This window comes from Polyodon spathula, chromosome 56 (assembly GCF_017654505.1).
Source record: "Polyodon spathula isolate WHYD16114869_AA chromosome 56, ASM1765450v1, whole genome shotgun sequence".
NCBI lineage: Eukaryota > Metazoa > Chordata > Actinopteri > Acipenseriformes > Polyodontidae > Polyodon > Polyodon spathula.
Window position 1 is genome coordinate 209,833 of NC_054589.1, and position 27,848 is coordinate 237,680.

General features: G+C 38.1%; 2 protein-coding genes across 2 annotated transcripts in view; one reads left to right on the plus strand and one right to left on the minus strand.

Moving 5' to 3' along the window:
- The window catches only part of LOC121307496 (potassium channel subfamily T member 1-like), a 72,818-nt gene extending 59,866 nt beyond the window's left edge, over positions 1 to 12,952 (plus strand). The window contains exons 22-30 of the mRNA XM_041239677.1: positions 2,160 to 2,231; positions 3,331 to 3,465; positions 4,159 to 4,270; positions 5,548 to 5,649; positions 6,932 to 7,015; positions 7,426 to 7,554; positions 8,922 to 8,942; positions 10,978 to 11,275; positions 12,678 to 12,952. Of these exons, the coding sequence (XP_041095611.1) occupies positions 2,160 to 2,231; positions 3,331 to 3,465; positions 4,159 to 4,270; positions 5,548 to 5,649; positions 6,932 to 7,015; positions 7,426 to 7,554; positions 8,922 to 8,942; positions 10,978 to 11,275; positions 12,678 to 12,952 (1,228 nt within the window). The remainder of the gene's footprint in view (positions 1 to 2,159; positions 2,232 to 3,330; positions 3,466 to 4,158; positions 4,271 to 5,547; positions 5,650 to 6,931; positions 7,016 to 7,425; positions 7,555 to 8,921; positions 8,943 to 10,977; positions 11,276 to 12,677) is intronic.
- Positions 12,953 to 21,435: 8,483 nt separating this feature from the next.
- Positions 21,436 to 27,848, minus strand: part of LOC121307497 (potassium channel subfamily T member 1-like) — a 14,772-nt gene continuing 8,359 nt past the window's right edge. Inside the window, exons 3-7 of the mRNA XM_041239678.1 lie at positions 27,715 to 27,798; positions 27,176 to 27,304; positions 25,788 to 25,808; positions 23,113 to 23,410; positions 21,436 to 21,710 (exon numbers count right to left, since the gene is read on the minus strand). Of these exons, the coding sequence (XP_041095612.1) occupies positions 21,436 to 21,710; positions 23,113 to 23,410; positions 25,788 to 25,808; positions 27,176 to 27,304; positions 27,715 to 27,798 (807 nt within the window). The remainder of the gene's footprint in view (positions 21,711 to 23,112; positions 23,411 to 25,787; positions 25,809 to 27,175; positions 27,305 to 27,714; positions 27,799 to 27,848) is intronic.

The following is a 27,848-nucleotide window of genomic DNA, read 5'->3' on the forward strand; positions in this document are numbered from 1 at the left end:
ACAGTTTTGATTAGCCACAGTGTATAGGTAATGGGTTCGATTAAACTCATAGTAAAACTAGGAATGGATCAAAAGACTGTCAATCAAGACAGCCTTCTGGGTGTTTCTGGAAAGCCAGCTGAAAACCACAATGGGAAAGAACCAGTGTGGTTACAAACAGGTTGTGATGGATCAAGCCTACAGAGATGTGCTACATTGGCCAAAGCCACAGAGCCCTCCATTACTGGACAGGACCCCTGTTTCTACTCAAGCAGTGCGTCGAGAGTCGTGTGCTGTTGCCTACTATAGCAGGTGTTAAAATGCTACCAAAAACCTATTTTTTTTTTACCTCTGAAAAGGTAGCTCTTTCTGACAATCTGTAAAATGTCTTTTATTAATAATGTTTTTGTTTTTTTTCTGGGACTGAAATGTAACTGTGAATCCCATTTGGTTTGTGAAGAATAGAAAAAAGGTGATCTTTTTCTTTAGATTTTACTTGGAATGGACTGAAAAGGTTTTTTTGAGAACCTTATTAGAGGCCAAAAGTGTGTGTGTGAGGGGTATTTAACACCAGGAATGGCACTTGAAACCCAGGGAGAATTGTCTGAACTGATTGCCCTGAGAGGTGCTATTGAAGGAGCGGTAACCATGGCTTTAAAATCTATTTTCTTACCATTTGCATTAGCAGTCTTTCCCTCTTACCATTATATTGAAGATTATTCTGTTTCTTTCCTTGTTTTTTTTTTCATGTAATTCAGGATGCAGCCATTGCTAAAAACAGATTTTTCAAAGTCATTACTTCTTTAAAATGTTAAACAGAGCCCACATGTCAAATTGAATTAAAATAAAAATATATATTTCTGGCACTGCCAAAGCTCATCTTGAAAATGGTTATGGCACAGCCATAATTTAGAATGAGTCCAGGCCTTCATGGCATGCATTGTTTTCTGGTTCTGTTCAGTCAGACCTCCAGGCATCCATTAAGCATACCAAAAACTTGAAGCATGTATTTCTAAAATTCCTATACAGATACAGCGCCTCTGAAAAGGACGGGAGCTATATTTTTTGATTGAATCCACCACCAAGCGTGATCTTGCTAGAGCGATTATATAATCTTTGCATACCTTTTAGGTGTGTAACCTAACTGTGTTTTAACTGCCTCTTCACATTGTCGAAATACTGTTGAAATGGAGTCCTAACAAATTGTATGTAACAATTTGCTTTGTATTCCATGTTACCAATAACGATCTGGTTTCAAGGATGGGCTTTAAAATCAACTTTCTTGGCTCTTAGTAGCGTTATTAACATTATTACAAGTCAAACTTTAAAGCAAACTTAGTGTATAGCGCTGTCTTTGAAATGTATATATGCCAAAATACAAGCAAAGGATCAAAATATATTCGACAGAAGAAAAGGGGTACCAGTGAATTTATATTTTGAGTGGTAAGAAAATGTTTTTGAACCATTAATACTCTTATTTCAAAGGCAAAATATCTATGAACATTTTACAGGGAGACTCAAGCAAGTACAATGAACATTTTGCATCACATCGCAGTTAGAAAAGTGATCTATCTATTAGTGTCTCCATGGTTACATCACTATGCCTTGACGATCAAGGCAGTGGGAGTCTTTGAGCTGAACAGTGAAGAACAGTAGATGCAAACTCAGAGTTGAAGGGCTTTGTCTAAGATATGAAAAAGAAGGCTTGCAGTCAAGGCTTTAGGAGACATCATCAAGGTTTTGTAAAGAGATTTTTCTTTATTTTGTTTTGCCCAATGCAAGACAAAATAAATGGAGAGAAGCCGGACCATCCTTATTTGATTAATGCAAATGCAATGTGGCATCTTTCTTAAAAGAAAAGTGAAAGTGAGGAAACAACCTTCTTAAATGTGTAACAATTGTTTAAAATGACATTAGTGCTCTTATTCATTAAAAAAATGCAGCTAAGACATTTCTTATTGTTCTTATTGTTGTGTAAACAGCTGCACTATTTGTACTGCAAAAGTAATAACTTGAGTCTAAAAGCTGTCCGCTTCTAGATACTAAAGAAATAACCTGAATCTAAAAGCTATCTGCTTCTAGATTCTAAAGAAATAACCTGAGTCTAACAGCTTCCAGATACTAAAGCCTATTCTAATTGACCTGTATACAAATGCATTATTCTTTGTACGTCTTTACAGACCTGATAACCACTTCTTGGAGGCAATCTGCTGTTTTCCTATGGTCTACTTCATGGCTGGAACCATTGACAAGTATGTATGAATACAGTGAAGACAGTGCAGTCTGACAGACCTTTTAACATTACCACCATGCGATTCAATTGAATGCTTTATTGTTGGTGTTAGAATGTAATTGGTGTATTTGCATAATCGTTTCACACACTGTTATAAAGTAATATTCCCTTATACAGTAGACAGTAAATGCATCCTGAGATGAATTAGATGGAGCATTCAATTACAGTGGGCAGTGTGAGACACAAAATCAGTGCTGGGTCTCTCTTTGCCTTCCTCTCAGTATTAGAGATCGACTCTGACTTTTAACCCAGGTTTTGGTATGAGTAAACATGTACAGTATTCTGGTCTTTGTGGTGCACTTTTGGAGAAAGTATTGTTTGACAAATCGGTCATTTCTATTTCTGACAATGCTGGAGACATACATTTTTGATATACTGTAGAAGTTCAAAGAAAAGTTTAAGCTGAGATTTGAAGTCCTCAATTAATAACATAGGTAGTGTCTCTTAGAACAGAGTAGGACAAGCTGTCATAAAATCATTTGTCTACAAACCCCACCTCAAAATTCGGCCATTTCTCATCGAACCAGCCATGTAGTTTAGTTTCAAGTACTGTACAATCTTATACTGTAATGTAACCCAAAAAACAGGTATCAGTGACAAACTAGTAACTTACTTTGAAAAAGCCATTTACAGTACATACAGTGAATGTACTGTCCAGGTAAACCCAAAAATGCAAGGATTGTATTCATTTTTAATTCCACATAACATACTTCATTATAAATTTAGAAAGAGTAAAACACAGACTTTGTGGTGGACTGCACCATTTATTTCAATAGTTGTTGGTGGGACCCGCAAATTATGCTGAATTGTACAGAATGCTGTACAGAATGCCAGTTTATAAAGGGGTAGGATTAGATCATTTTTAGTGTTTAATGCCACAGAATTATAGACAAGCACTGAGCGGTTATATTCTATGAAGGTCATATTTGTAACTCATCAGTTCACAAAATTCTAGAAATGTAATTTTGAAGCCAGCCGTAGGTCAAAAAAACCCATCGTTTGCCCCTTTTATCAGAAAGAACACCTTTTAATGATTGCTCTTTCTGTTTGTCCTGAAGCCTGGATAACCTTCTCCAGTGTGGCATCATCTACGCTGACAATCTGGTCGTAGTTGATAAGGAGAGCACCATGAGTGCTGAGGAGGACTACATGGCAGATGCTAAAACTATCGTCAATGTCCAAACTATGTTCAGGTAGGTTGTGAACTAGTTCAAACCCCAATGGTGTTGTAGAAATGTAAACTCATATTAATGTTCAGGCAGTCAGTTCCGTTTTTTGAATTGACCTCCATTTTGGGTCTCTCTTGGCGACGACTGAGAGATGTCAATAAAAATTTTGATTCGGCCTCGTGTGCCCTGACAGCAAGTCAAAATGCTGTGATACATACTGAAGTAAACTGCTTAAAAAAAATGAAACCGAATGCGTTTCCTGACTGAAATATTTCTCCACTCATAATGACATTTAAATGACATCATTTTTGTGAAAATAAAACAGCTAATAAAAGATAGAAACGGATAATCTCTTTAACAAGAGCTGAGGGACTTGTATTATAGCAACCAAGCACTTTTTTAGGAATTCTTTTGCTTCCTGGTAAACTGCAAGTATTTCTATTGTATGTTGTGCAGTCTATATGTACATACTGTATAGACTTTTATTTAATGGTAGATGGATAGTGCACATATATAGACAGATAGATGCTGTAGATCTTGCAGTTCAGTTGTTGGCTGCTAGACAGTGTTTGCCTTTTAAAGTTGAGTAAGAGTTCTACACATGTCAATCTCAATTCCCCATGCTTCTTTACCCAGCAGTAATAGGATGCTGGAGAGATGTTAACTGTCTTTTCCTAACCTCACCTCAGTAAATGCAGTGTCGTGTTTCCCCTCTAGGCTATTCCCCAGTCTGAGCATTATCACAGAACTCACCCACCCCTCCAATATGAGGTTCATGCAGTTCAGAGCCAAGGACTGCTATTCCCTCGCGCTCTCCAAACTGGAAAAGGTGAGAGGCTTTGAAAGGAATCCAACAGTTAAAGTTTAAACGTTTGTCATTTTCTTTTAGTATTTATAAATGCAGTAGTTACGGGTGCTGACTGTTAATTCCATCCATTTATACTTAAGTAGCTCTAATTGTGCCACATACAGCGCTGTCATCTACATGGTGCACTGAGGGACAAGCTCTTTGTATGGGATTGCTGTTGTATAATGGAAGTGCCCTTAAAGAAAATGGTGATGTGGTAATACAGTACACTGGTGCTGCATGGATTACCAGTGTTTACTGGGTGTGGACATCGTACCAATGTGGTCCCATTTTACACAGGCTTCTACCACTGTTACTGCCCTTGTGCGAGCATCAATCTTTCGTACAAAGCCACATCACTGAATAGGCATTCAGTTTCGATTAAACACATTTAAATCATGGTGCTGAATATGGTTGTGCTAGTGAGGGCTATGGGCCATATTCATTAAGCTTTGTAAGTCAGAATCAGATTCACAAGCAAACGTATACAAGCTTATAAGGGTTGGGTTTGTACTGTAGGTGAGGTGGAGAGACAGACAAATGCTCAGAAGTTACAGAAAGTCCCTGGTTTTATTGTGATATCTGCTACGCAGCTTCTTACCCTGCCTCTGCATGTAACGTAGAGGGGGGGAGTGGATGAGGGTTATGCTCACAAGAGTGGTTTGAACTGTAAAGCCTTAAAGGCACAGTAGAGCTTTAAATATTGCAAACATCACAAGGTCAAAGAAAACCGCCCAGCTTCGGAAAAACAAGTGGTGGTTATTTAATCTTTATTTTACATAGTGTAATTCCCATCAATAGAAGACGTCTCAGAGCGCTTTGCATAAAATAAAATGTTACTGTAGCAGAGTAGGTGGAGGAAAGATGAAGATGGAGTCCTTGAGGTAAGTACAGGACTACACCCCCCAGAATGCCTTGGGGTTGGAATTAGAAGGCCTCTGAAGAAAGGTACTTTGAGTATTATGTGTACTGTGTGTGACTTGTTTTTGTAACAAGTGTTCTGGTAAACGGTAAACGGATTAGCCATTTGGTTTTCTTAGCTAGGACTTGTGAAAAGTTTAGTTAGCACTCCAAAAAGTTAGATTTTGTGTTGTTTTGTTGTTTGTTTATTTGTGTTTGCACTAAAAGTGCGCAGAAATCCACTAAAACTACAGTTCTTGTGTCTGGGTCAAGCATTTCAAGGGCACACAACATTGAATTTCTGCTATGTGGTGGTATTCTATTTTTCTGTTCTCAATGTTGTGTTGCTTTTCCCCCAGAAGGAGCGTGAAAAAGGCTCAAACCTGGCCTTCATGTTCAGACTCCCATTCGCAGCCGGCAGAGTGTTCAGCATCAGCATGCTGGATACTTTGCTGTATCAGGTCAGTGAACGCATACTGCAATAACAGCAGTCGTGAGAGCTACATCCAGCATGGACCATATTCTTTTAACATGATGATCAAGGCTTTTCCTGCCACAATACAGCTGTATACACCCCTGAGTCTTACTAACACAAGCAGCACATAGTAAAATAAAGTTACTTACTTATTGGTTACAATTCTAACTTACACATATATATTTTTTATTTGAAACAAATTGGTTCTTAATTGGCAAGTTATACACCTGAAGATTAATCGTTACAGTTGTAACCCCCCCCCCCCCCCCCTTGTCGTTTCTTCTTTAAACACCCTCACAAAGGGGTCTGGGGATCTTTTTCAGTCTTGGTTTATTCACCAAAAATATAGGTAGGAAAGAAAGGTTGAAGAGAGGTATACAAGGGAAAGGGTTATAGTGGAATAGAGTAGGCACAGATAGCAACAGTGAAGTTAGACGGGTGAATAATCTTATTCAGAGCAAGTGAGTGGTGGCGGCCTCTGCAAGAAACACGCACATTATCATCGGGGGCCTGCCGCCTCCACACGGGTTACATCATAGCTTGGCAACAGGACAATTTAACTATCTTACCAACAATAACAGAGTCATTGTTATATTAGGTGAAAGTATACACACCCGCTATTTCAGGGCTCCAGTCAAACTGCACAGCAGGTGCTTCGTGATGCAGCTCTCTCTCCACCAGATAGTCTCACACTCTGCTGAACCCCTTCCGATGCAACCCCTTATAACTGCCTTAAAGGGATAGTCCGGCATTTGGCTGATTATATAAAACCACTAAATTTTAACCACCCAGTTACACAATTATTAAAGCAATGGCAAATACTTTATTTTCTGTTCAGGTAGTAAAATGAAGTCTGTCATTCACTCAGCACAATGCTGTGGTATAACTGCAGTTGTCTCTTTAAAGAACAACAGTGCCATCTAGTGTTTCATCTTTGTAACAGCAGTATCTCTTAAACAGTGGTACTTGGGTTTGCGTCGAGTTGTTTGAGAGCTTGTTTTTGTGTGAACTTGTGTTTTAAACTTGTGATATGTCAATATCTAAACAGAAATCTATAACTATGTTTAGAAAAAAAATGTTGTTATACTATTTCTTTTAATAATTAAAACATCTGACAGACACTGTATTAAATATCTTACATGCAGTGTGCATTATGGATACAAATTAATATTGGAAAGATTTTATTGAGATGTAACTTGCCCAATTACTGCAGTGCATTTGAAATTCATGTATTAACATTGCCTTTTTGTTCCTTTGTTTGAATTAAGTCATTTGTGAAGGATTACATGATACCTATAGCAAGATTATTACTGGGCCTTGACACCACCCCTGGGTCAGGATACCTGTGTGCTGTGAGTATACAGTGCTTTGCAATTCAATTCTGTGGCAAAGCGTGAATAAAGGAAACTTGGCAGTTAGAGCAGATGTAATTCCATCACATATCTTTAAACAAAACTTACAAATGTCCTGCATTCTGATTGGCAGCTATCATTCCAATGCCATCTGGTTGAACCAATGATTTCGATTTTTGCATAAATGTAGCATTTTAGTGAATTATACTTAATAGTTCTCAGTGTGTGGATCTAGTGCATGTTTACAGTTCTGTATCAGTCCTCAATTAGTCAGTATGAATATTGAAGAACAAGTCAAAATATGTGTTTATGTTGGTGAATACACCTGTGCAACATATTTAACCAACTATAAAACCTCAGTTTTGTTTTGGTGCTTAACTGGTGTTCTTTTGATTTATTGTTTTAATCAGATGAAGATCACAGAAGATGATTTGTGGATTAGAACGTATGGAAGGTTATTCCAAAAGCTGTGCTCATCCAGTGCTGAAATTGCCATTGGCATGTACAGGACAGAATCCCATATGTTTGCAACATCTGAGGTACGATACTATATAGCCTCTCGTTTGTTTTTCAGCATTTTTGTGAAAATTCTTGCAGTGCACCACATTCTTCTCAATTTTACTAGGGGGCAGACCTTGCTGACAGCCCAGTTTGTTTCCATTCCCCAGAGGGAACTGTATGGAGCTTTCTGTCTTCTTAAAACCAGCTTGCCACTTTGTGTGCCAGATAGACACCTGCCACATCATTGTCAATAGGGTGTCAGACTATCATAGGCAACCAGAGAACATTTTTGAAGGGCATTCAAAGGCCAAACTGTCGACCGGCCCATTTCAATAGGGCTGAGTTTCAGTAGTTCGAAAACGTGTAGCAAACTTTATAATGCCATAACTTGTTTCTGTTTGATACAACATTTTATGTTCAGAACTATACAAGTTTAATTGTTAAGTATAATTTTGGGCTTAAGGTTTTCTTCCAAGTGTATATCAAGCTGAAGGAGTTTTCATTTTCTTTCTTTCTTTTTTATGATCTATATCAAGTATTGTATTGTCACTTTAGAAACTTTTATTTCATTTGATATGTGTAACTTGGTTCTAATCCTTGCAGAGTTATAAGAGGCAAAATGTAAGTAGAGAAACGCGTTGATTTAACCTGATTAGTCTGCAGGGTGTTTAAATTGTTCTGGAGGGACATGTGAACATTCCTGAATGATGACCAGGGTAGAAATCTTAGGAACGTTTAAGGTCCTTTGTGAAACATCAGTAACATATCCAGTCTTCATATCCTAAGATGTAATGTCCACATTACATAACCGATCTCAAGAACCGTTCTAATTAATCCAGCTTAAAGCGCCCACATTGAAGTATTGTTTCTGGCTTAATGCGTGCAAACACCATTAAAATAGTTTGGTTACAGTTCCAACAGCACAATGGACAGTGGAAATTAATATGGTAGTATCCTACCATGCATTGTATTTTTTGTTTACAACCCCCTGAATATGGAGCCTGTGCCCACAGCAGAAATAGCGCTTGTCAGCATGAATGTGCCTTGATTTTGGCACCTGACCACGTCGCTCCACGATCCACCATTTTACAGCAGAAGCCTCACAAATGGTATACAGTGAAGCTGTATTGATCACCGTTCTCATCTCTTTCAGGCTCCTGCTCTGAGTATTTGCCCTGCCTGATGCAATCTAATTTGGAGCTGGTTCTCGAGTGCAGTATTAAATGCTCTGGAGTGCAGATGCTAACCGTATTTAGTATTTAAGCCAGTTTAAAATTGTCTAAGTGCCTATGCTTTTTGTTCAAACGGTGTATTAATCTCAACCCATCGCAGGCAAAGCTGTTTGCGCACTTTTCATTTTGCATATACTGTGCATATGCGTTATTTATTTTATTTTCCTTTTCAGTCACAAGACATTGGTCCACAGGTAAGCATACATCAACACTTCATGTTTTATACTGAATGTTTGATGCCTGCTTTAAAATCATTTTTAGACACCTTGAACGGAACCTCTTTTTGTACCCTGGGTGAAATGATTCATTGTGTATCGGTGAATAGGGTTACTCCCTTACATGGTGGGTAGCATGGTACAGAGGTTGTGTACCGTCATGCGTGACTAAAAGCACAATTAACATAGCGCTACTTAAACATGTGATTTATAGCTGGCATGAGTACATGCTTCTTTTGTCTCATTTTAAGTTTTGCCTTTAAAGTCAAAGAAAACCCCACAAGTCAAGTAAAATGAAGAACAAGCATGAACTCAAAATAAATTCATGTATTTTATAACCTTTTAAATATTAATTATGTGATCTGAGCTTCTCAGACTAATCGAGAATGTGATGTTAATACAGCCCTAGGCCGATTGTTACTCTGTAATGTACTTGTGATATGTTTTCATTTTAGCATAGAATGTTTAAGCTACATTATATGTTTTATCTCTGTATGAAAAAGCAAGACAAATACATTAAAACATAAAGCTGCAGTTCTGATCTTCAAGCTGTGAGAACATCAGTGATTTTTATTTCCTTCACCACAAAAATACTATGGGGTAACCTAATGACTGTTCTATTGTATTTTAATAAGTATATAACAGGACTACATATGGACGTAGGGTTTTCTTTGGCTTCAACAAAATAGACCATTCTTAATGATCATGTTATTTTCTTACCCTTCACACAAAGAAATTGCCTATCAGAACAATCATGTGTTTTGAAATATGTGTTGTATTGTGGCCTGCGTATTGTGATGTGTACGGAATTGTGAGTTTTCATCTGCACCATGAAACCAGTCTGTGAAACTCATCTTATTTTAATCTCAAACTGGGGCTGCCACTGGTTCTATCTGCAGTCTACTATCAAATCTGCATCCTGACAGCAGCAGCGTGGTGTGCAGGGTGAGTCATACAGTGCAGGCTGGTGTCCTGGCTGTGCAGAGTCACCGTTCTTCCCAGGGGACTCCGAAGGAAGAGTCGCATTGGCTCTGGCGCTCCCGTGGGTTAGGGAGGCAAAACCGGCAGGGACTGTTTCTCCTCATCGCGCTACAGCGCACCCTGCTGGCCAGACACCCAGTGAGCTCAGAGCGTCCAGTGAGCTCAGAGCGGACACCTGCTCCCAGAGGCTGGTAGCTCGCTGAAATCAGCTCTCGAGTTCCTGGGTGTAAAAGAGGACCTGGCAGTGGGCATCAGAGGATGCCCACTGAACCTTCGGATTTCCTGAGCTGTGTAGGGAATTGCTGCTGTGAGGCAAAAAAATAATGGACATTCCAAATTGGGGATAAAATAATTAGGCACACTAAATTTTAAAATAAATAATTTATATATATATATATATATATATATATATATATATATATATATATATATATATATATATATATAGTATGTACTGTCCAGGTATTCTGTCTTATATAACACCAGAAAGTAACTGCAGGAATCTATACAGTATATTGGATAATAAGAATGGAGTGAGCTGTAAAAGATAAATATTTTGCATTCCTGTAAAGCAATCCTCCGCTGTTTCTACCAATACTTTTATTTCAATTATAGAGAATAACTGTGGTATAGATGTAGGCCATAATTGGAGCACCAAAGACTATTCCCGCTTAGGGTTTTCCCTGGATCCTGGTTTTGAGGAAGGTGTCCCAGGATTTCAGTATGATTTCCCGGAACACTCAAAGATCCTGCTTTTTAATCTTATCCCGTTTCAACTCTTGTGCTTCTGTATCCATGTAGATTATACGGCAACACCACAATGCCAATCCCGTAAATTGACCACAAGTTTAATAAATCAAGATAATTAATATTACTGCAATGATATTAGTTAGTTGTCAATTCTATAGCAGTATTATCAATGCTACCTAATGGAAGACTATAGGATTTCTATCTCAGAGGTAGCAACACTATTCCTGCTGCTCTTCTTAAAAGGCTTGTACAGATTTCATCTTCTCCCGTTTCTTTAATAAAGTCCCAGATCTCCATCAATGTTGAGGAGTGTGAGGACACAAGGGACGTGAAAGAACCATGGAACCAAAGAGGCAGCCACAGGAACTCCACCTCCAGTGACCAATCGGAGCACCCGTTACTGAGGAAGAAGAGCATGCAGTGGGCACGGCGACTGAGCAGGAAAGGGAACAAGCAAACGAGTAAAACGGAGCGAATCAGCCAGCAGAGACTGAATCTGTACCGCCGCTCAGAGAGACAGGAGCTTTCTGAGCTGGTGAAAAACCGAATGAAGCACCTGGGTTTGCCTACCACAGGTTACGGTAAGTCAAGCTCTTCAACCACTAACGGTCATTAGATCTCATTTGCACCAGCAATTACTGTAAAACAAGAACTACGCGGTAAGAAAATAAACTCTGGTTTTAGGTATGCTGAGATTGGCTGAATACAAAATACAGTGGCAGTCTGACAACAATAAGAAACCTCTGAGATCGTCTCAGCAAATCAGGTTCCAAGTAGAGCAGTCATTATCCCACAGCAAGATGCCTTCTTAAATATAACAGGACTCTAAAGCCTTGTCTCTCGCGTAAACAGCAACTTAAATATCAGGCAGCCTGAGCAATAAAGATCAGAGTAGAACCTAAAAAAACACATTTAAAAATGACTTCATGCATAGAAACGTGTTTGATTTATAATGTGTAAATGTAAATGTGTAAAGCATTCTTGACAGTGTAAATTTTAAACATTCTAGACAGTGTAAATTGTAAACATGCTAGACAGTGTAAAAAGTAAACATTTTTGTTTTACAGTATTTCATTTCTATTAACCCATCTTTGTTTCCTGATGTATTTTAATGAAAATGTTATCCTTCTCTTAATATCAGTGAGTGGTTGAGACTATGAATATTTTCCTTTAGTGCAATAACAAATGTGCATGTCGAAACTTTTCATTGCGGGCCGAGCAGAAAAAGCAGCTGGAAATCAAGAAATCCAAAATCTATTGCGGTCATGTGGTCTTATTAGTTCAAAGCTTATTTTCGCTCCAATGATGGTCTGTAAAATGAATTGTATGAATAACGTAGTACACATTTTATTTAAGAAAATAAAATCTGTGTTTTTGGCATTGCTTTTGGTACTTTTTAACACTGCAAATCGACTCTGCTTGTTCATGGGGGCTCCAATAAATGTGAACCAGCATGGAGCAGAGGAGGGACTAGATTGTGTTGCACCTGGAGAGACCTTTTAAAGGGAGCACGTTTCTGCAAAATGAAATGTTTGACTCCACGGTGATAAGGGGAGGAGTGACGTGATCCTGAAGTTAATAGAGAGGAGACTAATGTAGTTACTACCTTTCGGTTGCTTTTAAGAAGACAACTAAAGAGTTGATTTGATCAACATACATTTTCTTGGATACATAACATATTTTTGTAAAGTGTTTTAAAGTACCTGTGAATCATCCTAGATCGCATGAACCACTACAGAGACATGACATGAACATTGCTGTCCTTTACCTGGCTGGCCCTCTGATGTAATGCTCCACAGATTCTCTACTTGCTCCCCCTGCTGCTCTGCTGTTTCCTCATTCCTGCCATCTCCTCTCACTATTGCATTAGATGTCCCACCCCCCTCCACTCTTGAACTGCTGTTACCACTGCTAGCTGATTTTTCTCTTTCTTTTTCTCTTTCTCTCCTTCTCTCCTGTGTGTTTGTGCGTTTTCCTCTGTAGAGGATGTAGCAAATTTAACTGCCAGTGATGTGATGAATCGGGTAAACCTAGGATATTTGCAAGGTAATTCCTCACTTGGGGAACAGAGAGGTATTGAAAGCACACTCAATAAGGACGGAATGCCAGCTCCAAACAAACAAGCGGAGAGTTTCGTAGTCTCACAGGCTGGATTGTGGGCTGACTCTGTGAAAAACAATTCGCCTCATCTCCCAAAATGTAACAGCCCCACAAAACCTAGTATCTTAAGATACTTCTCTATTACCGTTTACTTTTAGTATGTTGATAAAACAGTAATAAAGTAATTGCATACTGTAGTAGATGCTTACATAGTTGCTTGCATGCAACACTATACATTACTACAATTAAGCAGTCCAAGGACGTTATAAAGTCAATACTAGAATTCTATGACCAAAACATACATTATAGTAAGAATTTTTTTTATATACAGTTTTGATTATCAGATGAAGCTCCCAAACCCTTTTTATGTTTTTTTCTTTACAAAATTGTTCTTAGAAGAAGTGTGTGTCCTCTAGTTCCGAAGTCAGATTTGAAACCCGGTTCTAATATAGTGCATGTATTTATAATAGTCAAGTTATATGTGTTTGTTTTATAGCTGGCATTTCTTTAAGTGTGCTTGGGAGTGGTTTTGTCGCAAAACCAGGCCTGAAATGTGGTTTCATTGAAGTTGTATTCCCACTGTATTGCCTTATTTTATTTATTTTTTGTTAATTAATATAATTTAATATATATATATATATATATATATATAATATATATATTATAATATATATTGCACAATTCAGTTTAGTAAGCTTAAGACCGTGAGAGAGGTTCTAATTATAAACCAATTAATAAGAGAAGATAGATGAGATGGGGTATATTTAACTGATCTAAACTGTCCTGCCATAAATAATTTAAAGAAGGGGACTTTGTGAAAACCAGCATCTGGAAGAGTATGAGTCTCTTTAGTGTATTTCAAATGTAAGTGCAATGCCATGCTGGCTCCTACTTTAACACTGAAACAGTGACAGTATGTAGATCTGCCACTGTTTCATTGAATAGAGCCCAGTAGAGTGTTACTGCCCCCTCTGTGTGATGTTTTGCACACTGGCTATTTCAATCAATACTTCCTACACTGTCAAAAACTATTTTGGCAATAAAACTGCATCAGATCTTGGATCGTCATTGAAAACAACACACTAAAATGTATCTTCCTTCAAGTTGTCCAAATAATTTTTATTTAGCCATAAAACAGACAGACTATCCTGAGTATACATTATTTTGGGTTGCATAACAGACAAATATTTTGAAATAAGGCAATATAGTCTGCCTGTTAAAAGAACACCAAGCGATGTTGCATGTTGCCAGGGAAACAAACAGCATTCATGAAGCAGGAGTGCCTGCCTGAGGCCAGGTATTTCTGAACCACAAATTACTGTCTTAAAACTGGACGAGGGTGGAGGGCGATGCAGAATCAAAAGGTGCTTTTTAACTCTTTCCTGCCTAGTTGCATCCTCTTTCAAAGCATTCAAGCATTTTATTACAGACATCTATCCAGAGTCATTGTATGTGCATTTCAAGGTACAGTACAGCTCAATCCACTGGTACAGCATGCAGATTGCACCTGGGCGTTGGAGTGGAGGGTGGAATCAAACAAACAAAACAAAACAGGAAAGTGTAATGCCGTGTCGATCCTGTCCGTTTTGGAAGCTACAGCCCGCTTACCTTACTGTAGGAAGGTGTATTGCAAGCATGCTGTTGCATTAGTGTATACGACTACAGCATTTCTTTGTCCTTGTTTCCAGAATCTGAAACAACACTTTATTTAAAAGCTGCATCATTGAAAAGCAGTGAAATGTTGTTTTATTTGAATTTCATATGAATAGTTTAAAACAAATATAATAATACGGTTTTTTTTGTTGTTTTGTTATGTTTTTGCTTGGCATGTTTCATTCATTGCATTAAACCCATTCTTTAAACATGCACTGGCATTTTGCTAAATCATATCTCTATAAAACTAGAATTTTAGAGCAAGTAGTTTCACGCTACATTTTCTGTCTCTTTACCTTTTTATGACGATCACTATAGTTGTTGATGTCTCCAATTGAGAATGTGTTTCTCTTGTTGTGTACAGTTACATTACAATATTATATTGAGTTTTAATGCAGACAGTTTATATATTGTGATGGATAAGGTGTTCCCAGCAAAAGGGGGGAGATCCAAAACTATATTATTACAGTAAACTGATGACTTTAAACTCCACTCCCCACCCCTACCCCCACCCTACCAACAACAAAAATTGGAACTGTAATAGTTGCATGAAGACTGCAATAATGCTACAGGTACCAGCAGTACCAATACAATGTAGACCTACATAGTTAACACAGGGTATCAAATGTTTGCAGGTGTTTTCCTGAGCTTGTGCTTATGTAATAATCAGGCCCTCTGTCATTACATTTTCACTTGCATGCTTTGACTTTTGTAAAGTATCAAGAACAAATGAGCTGACAGAACAGGGTCCTAGCTGGTTCGGATCGGAGAATCTACTGCATTTAACTCCTTCACGGTTCTCAGTTGCTGTTACTGAAGTAACAATGAAAGTGGCCCATGAACACTATTGGGCCTATTCTCAAAGAATTGTACTCAGTCTATAATTGACTGTTTATGTTCAAAGCTAGAGTAGCTGGGCAGTTTATTGCAAGGGCTGTTTAATACCAGCTTTCTATGGATTATACACTTTATCATATCAGATGCATTCTTAATGTTACTTACATTCAGTTTAGTTTTTTTTTCTTCACTTTTTTATGTTTATCATCATGTCTTGGTGACTTTTTTAAAACTCAGAGGTTTAAAGCACCCCTTTGGCCTCAGTAGAGCTCTCCAGAATCATCTTTAAGTACACCAGAATCTCACCATTAACCTAGTTATAACACGTACAGTGTAACACATTTTTACATAAGAAAAGCTTAATGGCTACATTCTGTATGTAGATAATTCTAAGAGCTCTGCTAATGCCACAGGCATGCATTAAATTCAGAGTTTAAAAATATCACCAGGGTGTGGAAATAAAAACAGAAAATATTACAGTCAATCTAAAAACAAATGGTAAACAGATACCAAGTTGCTCTTAATTTATTTATTTGAAAATATGGCCTCTGCTTGTGAACTGTGGCTTAATGTAAACCTTAAAAATGTTCCCATGTCTTTTGTTCCATCCAATCTGCCTTTATTGAACATTCAGCTTCATCCAGCATTGATCTCTGAGCATGATGATGTGCTTCATGCTCCTTCACCTGAATTGCAACAGCTGTATAAATGGTTCTTTGGCTCTGAATGCTAGTGTGATGTGCATACGTCTCCTGATTGGGTGGTGTTTGCATGTTTCCTGCATGGAAACAGGTGACTTACCTGGACAGTCACAGGTCAGAAGGCTGCCTGCTGCATGGGCTCAGGCAGGAATCATGATCTGGTTGTAACTGTAAGACATTCTCTCCCCTTACTCGCTGTGGCATATTAAGTGGCACTGTCAGGTGGGTGTTGTCAGGTTAATGGATAATGTAACATGAATGCTCATATTTACTAACACAGTGGCTGCACACATTATTTCTGAGATTTGCGGTTGTATATTAAGTTGGTCAATACGAATGTGTCAGTTGTATTACAGTATTTATATTGAAAGTATTTTATAAAGTAGCACAAGTTATGAATCTTGGCAGGTGAAATCCCGTTATTCCCATATGTGTTAAGGCTAACGGTGCTTTCAAGATCATGAGTTTAGAAGCCCTGGCCTCTCTTAGACTTTGCTACGTTAAAGTTGATTAGCTGTAATTTTAAAAGAACGCACAGTATATGTATTGTGCATGGGCTGTATATGTAGATTTTTCACTTTTTAATTTAAAAAAGTAAATAAATAAACCCAGCACTCTTAATGACTGCATTATTTCCCCTGTTCAATAAGACTGATTTTCTGCTGCAATTACTGGCCAAATCCATTATGTGTCAAACAATTCAATCTAGTTTTATTGCTTCATACTGTTCCTCTCATATATTTCAGTAGGTAACATTTTCCACACCATGGACATTCATTCACTATATAGCCTTCAGATATGTAGTTTTGAAATCAGTTTTGTTAAGGCAAACATGTATTTTCATTTTGCAACATACTTGGAATTACACTAGGTTAAAGAATGAAAGTGTCAGAGTTCTAGAATTACTGTCAGGGAGGCACGCAAACAGAACACTCTCTTCCCTAGAGTAGTATCAGGTGTCGCGTTTTAAAATGAAAATACATGTCTTGTTTATTTTGAAACTGCACATTTGATACCTATATAGTCAGTTGTGTGACAGGTAATAAGTGTTTTGTTAGACACAGCCTCTCTAATGGTGTTGTCCCATGATGCGTATACCAAGGAATCTCGTCTTTAAAATGTATTTGAGCCGATGTTCCGTGTGATTTGATTGTTATCAATACACAAATAAAATGTATAACATGTGTATTGATAACAATCAAATCACACGGAACATCGGCTCAAATACATTTTAAAGACGAGATTCCTTGGTATACGCATCATGGGACAACACCATTAGAGAGGCTGTGTCTAACAAAACACTTATTACCTGTCACACAACTGACTATATAGGTATCAAATGTGCAGTTTCAAAATAAACAAGACATGTATTTTCATTTTAAAACGCGACACCTGATACTACTCTAGGGAAGAGAGTGTTCTGTTTGCGTGCCTCCCTGACAGTAATTCTAGAACTCTGACACTTTCATTCTTTAACCTAGTGTAATTCCAAGTATGTTGCAAAATGAAAATACATGTTTGCCTTAACAAAACTGATTTCAAAACTACATATCTGAAGGCTATATAGTGAATGAATGTCCATGGTGTGGAAAATGTTACCTACTGAAATATATGAGAGGAACAGTATGAAGCAATAAAACTAGATTGAATTGTTTGACACATAATGGATTTGGCCAGTAATTGCAGCAGAAAATCAGTCTTATTGAACAGGGGAAATAATGCAGTCATTAAGAGTGCTGGGTTTATTTATTTACTTTTTTAAATTAAAAAGTGAAAAATCTACATATACAGCCCATGCACAATACATATACTGTGCGTTCTTTTAAAATTACAGCTAATCAACTTTAACGTAGCAAAGTCTAAGAGAGGCCAGGGCTTCTAAACTCATGATCTTGAAAGCACCGTTAGCCTTAACACATATGGGAATAACGGGATTTCACCTGCCAAGATTCATAACTTGTGCTACTTTATAAAATACTTTCAATATAAATACTGTAATACAACTGACACATTCGTATTGACCAACTTAATATACAACCGCAAATCTCAGAAATAATGTGTGCAGCCACTGTGTTAGTAAATATGAGCATTCATGTTACATTATCCATTAACCTGACAACACCCACCTGACAGTGCCACTTAATATGCCACAGCGAGTAAGGGGAGAGAATGTCTTACAGTTACAACCAGATCATGATTCCTGCCTGAGCCCATGCAGCAGGCAGCCTTCTGACCTGTGACTGTCCAGGTAAGTCACCTGTTTCCATGCAGGAAACATGCAAACACCACCCAATCAGGAGACGTATGCACATCACACTAGCATTCAGAGCCAAAGAACCATTTATACAGCTGTTGCAATTCAGGTGAAGGAGCATGAAGCACATCATCATGCTCAGAGATCAATGCTGGATGAAGCTGAATGTTCAATAAAGGCAGATTGGATGGAACAAAAGACATGGGAACATTTTTAAGGTTTACATTAAGCCACAGTTCACAAGCAGAGGCCATATTTTCAAATAAATAAATTAAGAGCAACTTGGTATCTGTTTACCATTTGTTTTTAGATTGACTGTAATATTTTCTGTTTTTATTTCCACACCCTGGTGATATTTTTAAACTCTGAATTTAATGCATGCCTGTGGCATTAGCAGAGCTCTTAGAATTATCTACATACAGAATGTAGCCATTAAGCTTTTCTTATGTAAAAATGTGTTACACTGTACGTGTTATAACTAGGTTAATGGTGAGACTCTGGTGTACTTAAAGATGATTCTGGAGAGCTCTACTGAGGCCAAAGAGGTGCTTTAAACTTCTGAGTTTTAAAAAAGTCACCAAGACTTGATGATAAACATAAAAAAAGTGAAAAAAAAACAAAAAAAAACTAAACTGAATGTAAGTAACATTAAGAATGCATCTGATATGATAAAGTGTATTCATATCCATAGAAAGCTGGTATTAAACAGCCCTTGCAATAAACTGCCCAGCTGCTCTAGCCATGAACATAAACAGTCAATTATAGACTGAGTACAATTCTTTGAGAATAGGCCCAATAGTGTTCATGGGCCACTTTCATTGTTACTTCAGTAACAGCAACTGAGAACCGTGAAGGAGTTAAATGCAGTAGATTCTCCGATCCGAACCAGCTAGGACCCTGTTCTGTCAGCTCATTTGTTCTTGATACTTTACAAAAGTCAAAGCATGCAAGTGAAAATGTAATGACAGAGGGCCTGATTATTACATAAGCACAAGCTCAGGAAAACACCTGCAAACATTTGATACCCTGTGTTAACTATGTAGGTCTACATTGTATTGGTACTGCTGGTACCTGTAGCATTATTGCAGTCTTCATGCAACTATTACAGTTCCAATTTTTGTTGTTGGGAGGGTGGGGGTAGGGGTGGGGAGTGGAGTTTAAAAAGTCATCAGTTTACTGTAATAATATAGTCTTGGATCTCCCCCCTTTTGCTGGGAACACCTTATCCATCACAATATATAAACTGTCTGCATTAAAACTCAATATAATATTGTAATGTAACTGTACACAACAAGAGAAACACATTCTCAATTGGAGACATCAACAACTATAGTGATCGTCATAAAAAGGTAAAGGGACAGAAAATGTAGTGTGAAACTACTTGCTCTAAAATTCTAGTTTTATAGAGATATGATTTAGCAAAATGCCAGTGCATGTTTAAAGAATGGGTTTAATGCAATGAATGAAACATGCCAAGCAAAAACATAACAAAACAACAAAAAAAACCGTATTATTATATTTGTTTTAAACTATTCATATGAAATTCAAATAAAACAACATTTCACTGCTTTTCAATGATACAGCATTTAAATAAAGAGTTGTTTCAGATTCTGGAAACAAGGACAAAGAAATGCTGTAGTCATATACACTAATGCAACAGCATGCTTGCAATACACCTTCCTACAGTAAGGTAAGCGGGCTGTAGCTTCCAAATGGACAGGATCGATACGGCATTACACTTTCCTGTTTTGTTTTGTTTGTTTGATTCCACCCTCCACTCCAACGCCCAGGTGCAATCTGCATGCTGTACCAGTGGACTGAGCTGTACTGTACCTTGAAATGCACATACAATGACTCTGGATAGATGTCTGTAATAAAATGCTTGAATGCTTTGAAAGAGGATGCAAGTAGGCAGGAAAGAGTTAAAAAGCACCTTTTGATTCTGCATCGCCCTCCACCCTCGTCCAGTTTTAAGACAGTAATTTGTGGTTCAGAAATACCTGGCCTCAGGCAGGCACTCCTGCTTCATGAAGGCTGTTTGTTTCCCTGGCAACATGCAACATCGCTTGGTGTTCTTTTAACAGGCAGACTATATTGCCTTATTTCAAAATATTTGTCTGTTATCAACCCAAAATAATGTATACTCAGGATAGTCTGCCTGTTTTATGGCTAAATAAAAACGATTTGGACAACTTGAAGGAAGATACATTTTAGTGTGTTGTTTTCAATGACGATCCAAGATCTGATGCAGTTTTATTGCCAAAATAGTTTTTGACAGTGTAGGAAGTATTGATTGAAATAGCCAGTGTGCAAAACATCACACAGAGGGGGCAGTAACACTCTACTGGGCTCTATTCAATGAAACAGTGGCAGATCTACATACTGTCACTGTTTCAGTGTTAAAGTAGGAGCCAGCATGGCCTTGCACTTACATTTGAAATACACTAAAGAGACTCACACTCTTCCAGATGCTGGTTTTCACAAAGTCCCCTTCTTTAAATTATTTATGGCAGGACAGTTTAGATCAGTTAAATATACCCCATCTCATCTATCTTCTCTTATTAATTGGTTTATAATTAGAACCTTTCTCACGGTCTTAAGCTTACTAAACTGAATTGTGCAATAATATATATATATCACAATCTTATTATTTCTATATATTTATAATTATACCTCTTCTCACGTCTTATGCTTACTAAACTGTGTTATTGGTGCATTCGATGCAATATATATATTTATATATATACAAAAAATAAATAAAATAAGGCAATACAGTGGGAATACAACTTCAGTGAAACCACATTTCAGGCCTGGTTTTGCGACAAAACCACTCCCAAGCACACTTAAAGAAATGCCAGCTGTAAAACAAACACATGTAACTTGACTATTATAAATACATGCACTATATTAGAACTGGGTTTCAAATCTGACTTCGGAACTAGAGGACACACGCTTCTTATAAGGACAATTTTGTAAAGAAAAAAAACATAAAAAGGGTTTGGGAGCTTCATCTGATAATCAAAACTGTATATAAAAAAAATCTTACTATAATGTATGTTTTGGTCATAGAATTCTAGTATTGACTTTATAATGTCCTTGGACTGCTTAATTGTAGTGATGTATAGTGTTGCATGCAAGCAACTATGTAAGCATCTACTACAGTATGCAATTACTTTATTACTGTTTTATCAACATACTAAAAGTAAACGGTAATAGAGAAGTATCTTAAGATACTAGGTTTTGTGGGGCTGTTACATTTTGGGAGATGAGGCGAATTGTTTTTCACAGAGTCAGCCCACAATCCAGCCTGTGAGACTACGAAACTCTCCGCTTGTTTGTTTGGAGCTGGCATTCCGTCCTTATTGAGTGTGCTTTCAATACCTCTCTGTTCCCCAAGTGAGGAATTACCTTGCAAATATCCTAGGTTTACCCGATTCATCACATCACTGGCAGTTAAATTTGCTACATCCTCTACAGAGGAAAACGCACAAACACACAGGAGAGAAGGAGAGAAAGAGAAAAAGAAAGAGAAAAATCAGCTAGCAGTGGTAACAGCAGTTCAAGAGTGGAGGGGGGTGGGACATCTAATGCAATAGTGAGAGGAGATGGCAGCAATGAGGAAACAGCAGAGCAGCAGGGGGAGCAAGTAGAGAATCTGTGGAGCATTACATCAGAGGGCCAGCCAGGTAAAGGACAGCAATGTTCATGTCATGTCTCTGTAGTGGTTCATGCGATCTAGGATGATTCACAGGTACTTTAAAACACTTTACAAAAATATGTTATGTATCCAAGAAAATGTATGTTGATCAAATCAACTCTTTAGTTGTCTTCTTAAAAGCAACCGAAAGGTAGTAACTACATTAGTCTCCTCTCTATTAACTTCAGGATCACGTCACTCCTCCCCTTATCACCGTGGAGTCAAACATTTCATTTTGCAGAAACGTGCTCCCTTTAAAAGGTCTCTCCAGGTGCAACACAATCTAGTCCCTCCTCTGCTCCATGCTGGTTCACATTTATTGGAGCCCCCATGAACAAGCAGAGTCGATTTGCAGTGTTAAAAAGTACCAAAAGCAATGCCAAAAACACAGATTTTATTTTCTTAAATAAAATGTGTACTACGTTATTCATACAATTCATTTTACAGACCATCATTGGAGCGAAAATAAGCTTTGAACTAATAAGACCACATGACCGCAATAGATTTTGGATTTCTTGATTTCCAGCTGCTTTTTCTGCTCGGCCCGCAATGAAAAGTTTCGACATGCACATTTGTTATTGCACTAAAGGAAAATATTCATAGTCTCAACCACTCACTGATATTAAGAGAAGGATAACATTTTCATTAAAATACATCAGGAAACAAAGATGGGTTAATAGAAATGAAATACTGTAAAACAAAAATGTTTACTTTTTACACTGTCTAGCATGTTTACAATTTACACTGTCTAGAATGTTTAAAATTTACACTGTCAAGAATGCTTTACACATTTACATTTACACATTATAAATCAAACACGTTTCTATGCATGAAGTCATTTTTAAATGTGTTTTTTTAGGTTCTACTCTGATCTTTATTGCTCAGGCTGCCTGATATTTAAGTTGCTGTTTACGCGAGAGACAAGGCTTTAGAGTCCTGTTATATTTAAGAAGGCATCTTGCTGTGGGATAATGACTGCTCTACTTGGAACCTGATTTGCTGAGACGATCTCAGAGGTTTCTTATTGTTGTCAGACCGCCACTGTATTTTGTATTCAGCCAATCTCAGCATACCTAAAACCAGAGTTTATTTTCTTACCGCATAGTTCTTGTTTTACAGTAATTGCTGGTGCAAATGAGATCTAATGACCGTTAGTGGTTGAAGAGCTTGACTTACCGTAACCTGTGGTAGGCAAACCCAGGTGCTTCATTCGGTTTTTCACCAGCTCAGAAAGCTCCTGTCTCTCTGAGCGGCGGTACAGATTCAGTCTCTGCTGGCTGATTCGCTCCGTTTTACTCGTTTGCTTGTTCCCTTTCCTGCTCAGTCGCCGTGCCCACTGCATGCTCTTCTTCCTCAGTAACGGGTGCTCCGATTGGTCACTGGAGGTGGAGTTCCTGTGGCTGCCTCTTTGGTTCCATGGTTCTTTCACGTCCCTTGTGTCCTCACACTCCTCAACATTGATGGAGATCTGGGACTTTATTAAAGAAACGGGAGAAGATGAAATCTGTACAAGCCTTTTAAGAAGAGCAGCAGGAATAGTGTTGCTACCTCTGAGATAGAAATCCTATAGTCTTCCATTAGGTAGCATTGATAATACTACTATAGAATTGACAACTAACTAATATCATTGCAGTAATATTAATTATCTTGATTTATTAAACTTGTGGTCAATTTACGGGATTGGCATTGTGGTGTTGCCGTATAATCTACATGGATACAGAAGCACAAGAGTTGAAACGGGATAAGATTAAAAAGCAGGATCTTTGAGTGTTCCGGGAAATCATACTGAAATCCTGGGACACCTTCCTCAAAACCAGGATCCAGGGAAAACCCTAAGCGGGAATAGTCTTTGGTGCTCCAATTATGGCCTACATCTATACCACAGTTATTCTCTATAATTGAAATAAAAGTATTGGTAGAAACAGCGGAGGATTGCTTTACAGGAATTCAAAATATTTATCTTTTACAGCTCACTCCATTCTTATTATCCAATATACTGTATAGATTCCTGCAGTTACTTTCTGGTGTTATATAAGACAGAATACCTGGATTTCATGTAATTGCTTTATAGATTCCTGCAGTTACTTTATGGGTGTTATATAAGGGGACAGGCATAAACCTGAGGGGCACGGGTACATTAACATTAATATATCCTATATATATATATATATATATTATATATATTATATATAATAATATTATATTTTATATATATATATAACTTTTATGCCTATATTATATACTAATTACATCTTATCCCCCAATTTGGGAATTGTCCCATTATTTTTTTTGCCTCACAGGCAGCCAATTCCCTTTACACAGCTCAGGAAATCCCGACCGGTTCTCAATGTGGGGCCCTTACCTCGGATGATGCCCACACAGGTCCTCCTTTTAACCCCCAGGGAACTAACCGCGAGGAGCGCATCAGTTCAGGCGAGGCTACAGGCCTCTGGGCGAGGCCCCTGGAGCAGGGTGTCCGCTCTGAGTCTCACTGGGGTGTTGCCAGCTGCCTCCCCAATTTGGAATGTCCATTATTTTTTTGCCTCACAGCAGCAATTCCCTACACAGCTCAGGAAATCCGAAGGTTCAGTGGGCATCCTCTGATGCCCACTGCCAGGTCCTCTTTTACACCCAGGAACTCGAGAGCAGATGTCAGCGAGCTACCAGCCTCTGGAGGACCCAGGCCAGCCCTGAAGGTGTCCGCTCTGAGCTCACTGGGTGTCTGGCCAGCAGGGTGCGCTGTAGCGCGATGAGAAGCAGTCCCTGCCGGTTTTGTCTCCCGAACCCACGGGAGCGCCAGAGCCAATGCGACTCTCCCTTCGGAATCCCCAGCGAAGACTGGTGACTTCGCACAGCCAGGACACAATCTTGATTGTATGACTCACCCTGCACACCACGCTGCTGCTGTCAGGATGCAGATTTGATAGTAGACTGCAGATAGAACCAGTGGCAGCCCCAGTTTGAGATTAAAATAAGATGAGTTTCACAGACTGGTTTCATGGTGCAGATGAAAACTCACAATTCCGTACACATCACAATACGCAGGCCACAATACAACACATATTTCAAAACACATGATTGTTCTGATAGGCAATTTCTTTGTGTGAAGGGTAAGAAAATAACATGATCATTAAGAATGGACTATTATGTTGAAGCCAAAGAAAACCCTGCGTCCATATGTAGTCCTGTTATATACTTATTAAAATACAATAGAACAGTCATTAGGTTACCCCATAGTATTTTTGTGGTGAAGGAAATAAAAATCACTGATGTTCTCACAGCTTGAAGATCAGAACTGCAGCTTTATGTTTTAATGTATTTGTCTTGCTTTTTCATACAGAGATAAAACATATAATGTAGCTTAAACATTCTATGCTAAAATGAAAACATATCACAAGTACATTACAGAGTAACAATCGGCCTAGGGCTGTATTAACATCACATTCTCGATTAGTCTGAGAAGCTCAGATCACATAATTAATATTTAAAAGGTTATAAAATACATGAATTTATTTTGAGTTCATGCTTGTTCTTCATTTTACTTGACTTGTGGGGTTTTCTTTGACTTTAAAGGCAAAACTTAAAATGAGACAAAAGAAGCATGTACTCATGCCAGCTATAAATCACATGTTTAAGTAGCGCTATGTTAATTGTGCTTTTAGTCACGCATGACGGTACACAACCTCTGTACCATGCTACCCACCATGTAAGGGAGTAACCCTATTCACCGATACACAATGAATCATTTCACCCAGGGTACAAAAAGAGGTTCCGTTCAAGGTGTCTAAAAATGATTTTAAAGCAGGCATCAAACATTCAGTATAAAACATGAAGTGTTGATGTATGCTTACCTGTGGACCAATGTCTTGTGACTGAAAAGGAAAATAAAATAAATAACGCATATGCACAGTATATGCAAAATGAAAAGTGCGCAAACAGCTTTGCCTGCGATGGGTTGAGATTAATACACCGTTTGAACAAAAAGCATAGGCACTTAGACAATTTTAAACTGGCTTAAATACTAAATACGGTTAGCATCTGCACTCCAGAGCATTTAATACTGCACTCGAGAACCAGCTCCAAATTAGATTGCATCAGGCAGGGCAAATACTCAGAGCAGGAGCCTGAAAGAGATGAGAACGGTGATCAATACAGCTTCACTGTATACCATTTGTGAGGCTTCTGCTGTAAAATGGTGGATCGTGGAGCGACGTGGTCAGGTGCCAAAATCAAGGCACATTCATGCTGACAAGCGCTATTTCTGCTGTGGGCACAGGCTCCATATTCAGGGGGTTGTAAACAAAAAATACAATGCATGGTAGGATACTACCATATTAATTTCCACTGTCCATTGTGCTGTTGGAACTGTAACCAAACTATTTTAATGGTGTTTCCACGCATTAAGCCAGAAACAATACTTCAATGTGGGCGCTTTAAGCTGGATTAATTAGAACGGTTCTTGAGATCGGTTATGTAATGTGGACATTACATCTTAGGATATGAAGACTGGATATGTTACTGATGTTTCACAAAGGACCTTAAACGTTCCTAAGATTTCTACCCTGGTCATCATTCAGGAATGTTCACATGTCCCTCCAGAACAATTTAAACACCCTGCAGACTAATCAGGTTAAATCAACGCGTTTCTCTACTTACATTTTGCCTCTTATAACTCTGCAAGGATTAGAACCAAGTTACACATATCAAATGAAATAAAAGTTTCTAAAGTGACAATACAATACTTGATATAGATCATAAAAAAGAAAGAAAGAAAATGAAAACTCCTTCAGCTTGATATACACTTGGAAGAAAACCTTAAGCCCAAAATTATACTTAACAATTAAACTTGTATAGTTCTGAACATAAAATGTTGTATCAAACAGAAACAAGTTATGGCATTATAAAGTTTGCTACACGTTTTCAAACTACTGAAACTCAGCCCTATTGAAATGGACCGGTCGACAGTTTGGCCTTTGAATGCCCTTCAAAAATGATCCCTGGTTACCTATGATAGTCTGACACCCTGTTGACAATGATGTGGCAGGTGTCTATCTGGCACACAAAGTGGCAAGCTGGTTTTAAGAAGACAGAAAGCTCCATACAGTTCCCTCTGGGGAATGGAAACAAACTGGGCTGTCAGCAAGGTCTGCCCCCTAGTTAAATTGAGAAGAATGTGGTGCACTGCAAGAATTTTCACAAAAATGCTGAAAAACAAACGAGAGGCTATATAGTATCGTACCTCAGATGTTGCAAACATATGGGATTCTGTCCTGTACATGCCAATGGCAATTTCAGCACTGGATGAGCACAGCTTTTGGAATAACCTTCCATACGTTCTAATCCACAAATCATCTTCTGTGATCTTCATCTGATTAAAACAATAAATCAAAAGAACACCAGTTAAGCACCAAAACAAAACTGAGGTTTTATAGTTGGTTAAATATGTTGCACAGGTGTATTCACCAACATAAACACATATTTTGACTTGTTCTTCAATATTCATACTGACTAATTGAGGACTGATACAGAACTGTAAACATGCACTAGATCCACACACTGAGAACTATTAAGTATAATTCACTAAAATGCTACATTTATGCAAAAATCGAAATCATTGGTTCAACCAGATGGCATTGGAATGATAGCTGCCAATCAGAATGCAGGACATTTGTAAGTTTTGTTTAAAGATATGTGATGGAATTACATCTGCTCTAACTGCCAAGTTTCCTTTATTCACGCTTTGCCACAGAATTGAATTGCAAAGCACTGTATACTCACAGCACACAGGTATCCTGACCCAGGGGTGGTGTCAAGGCCCAGTAATAATCTTGCTATAGGTATCATGTAATCCTTCACAAATGACTTAATTCAAACAAAGGAACAAAAAGGCAATGTTAATACATGAATTTCAA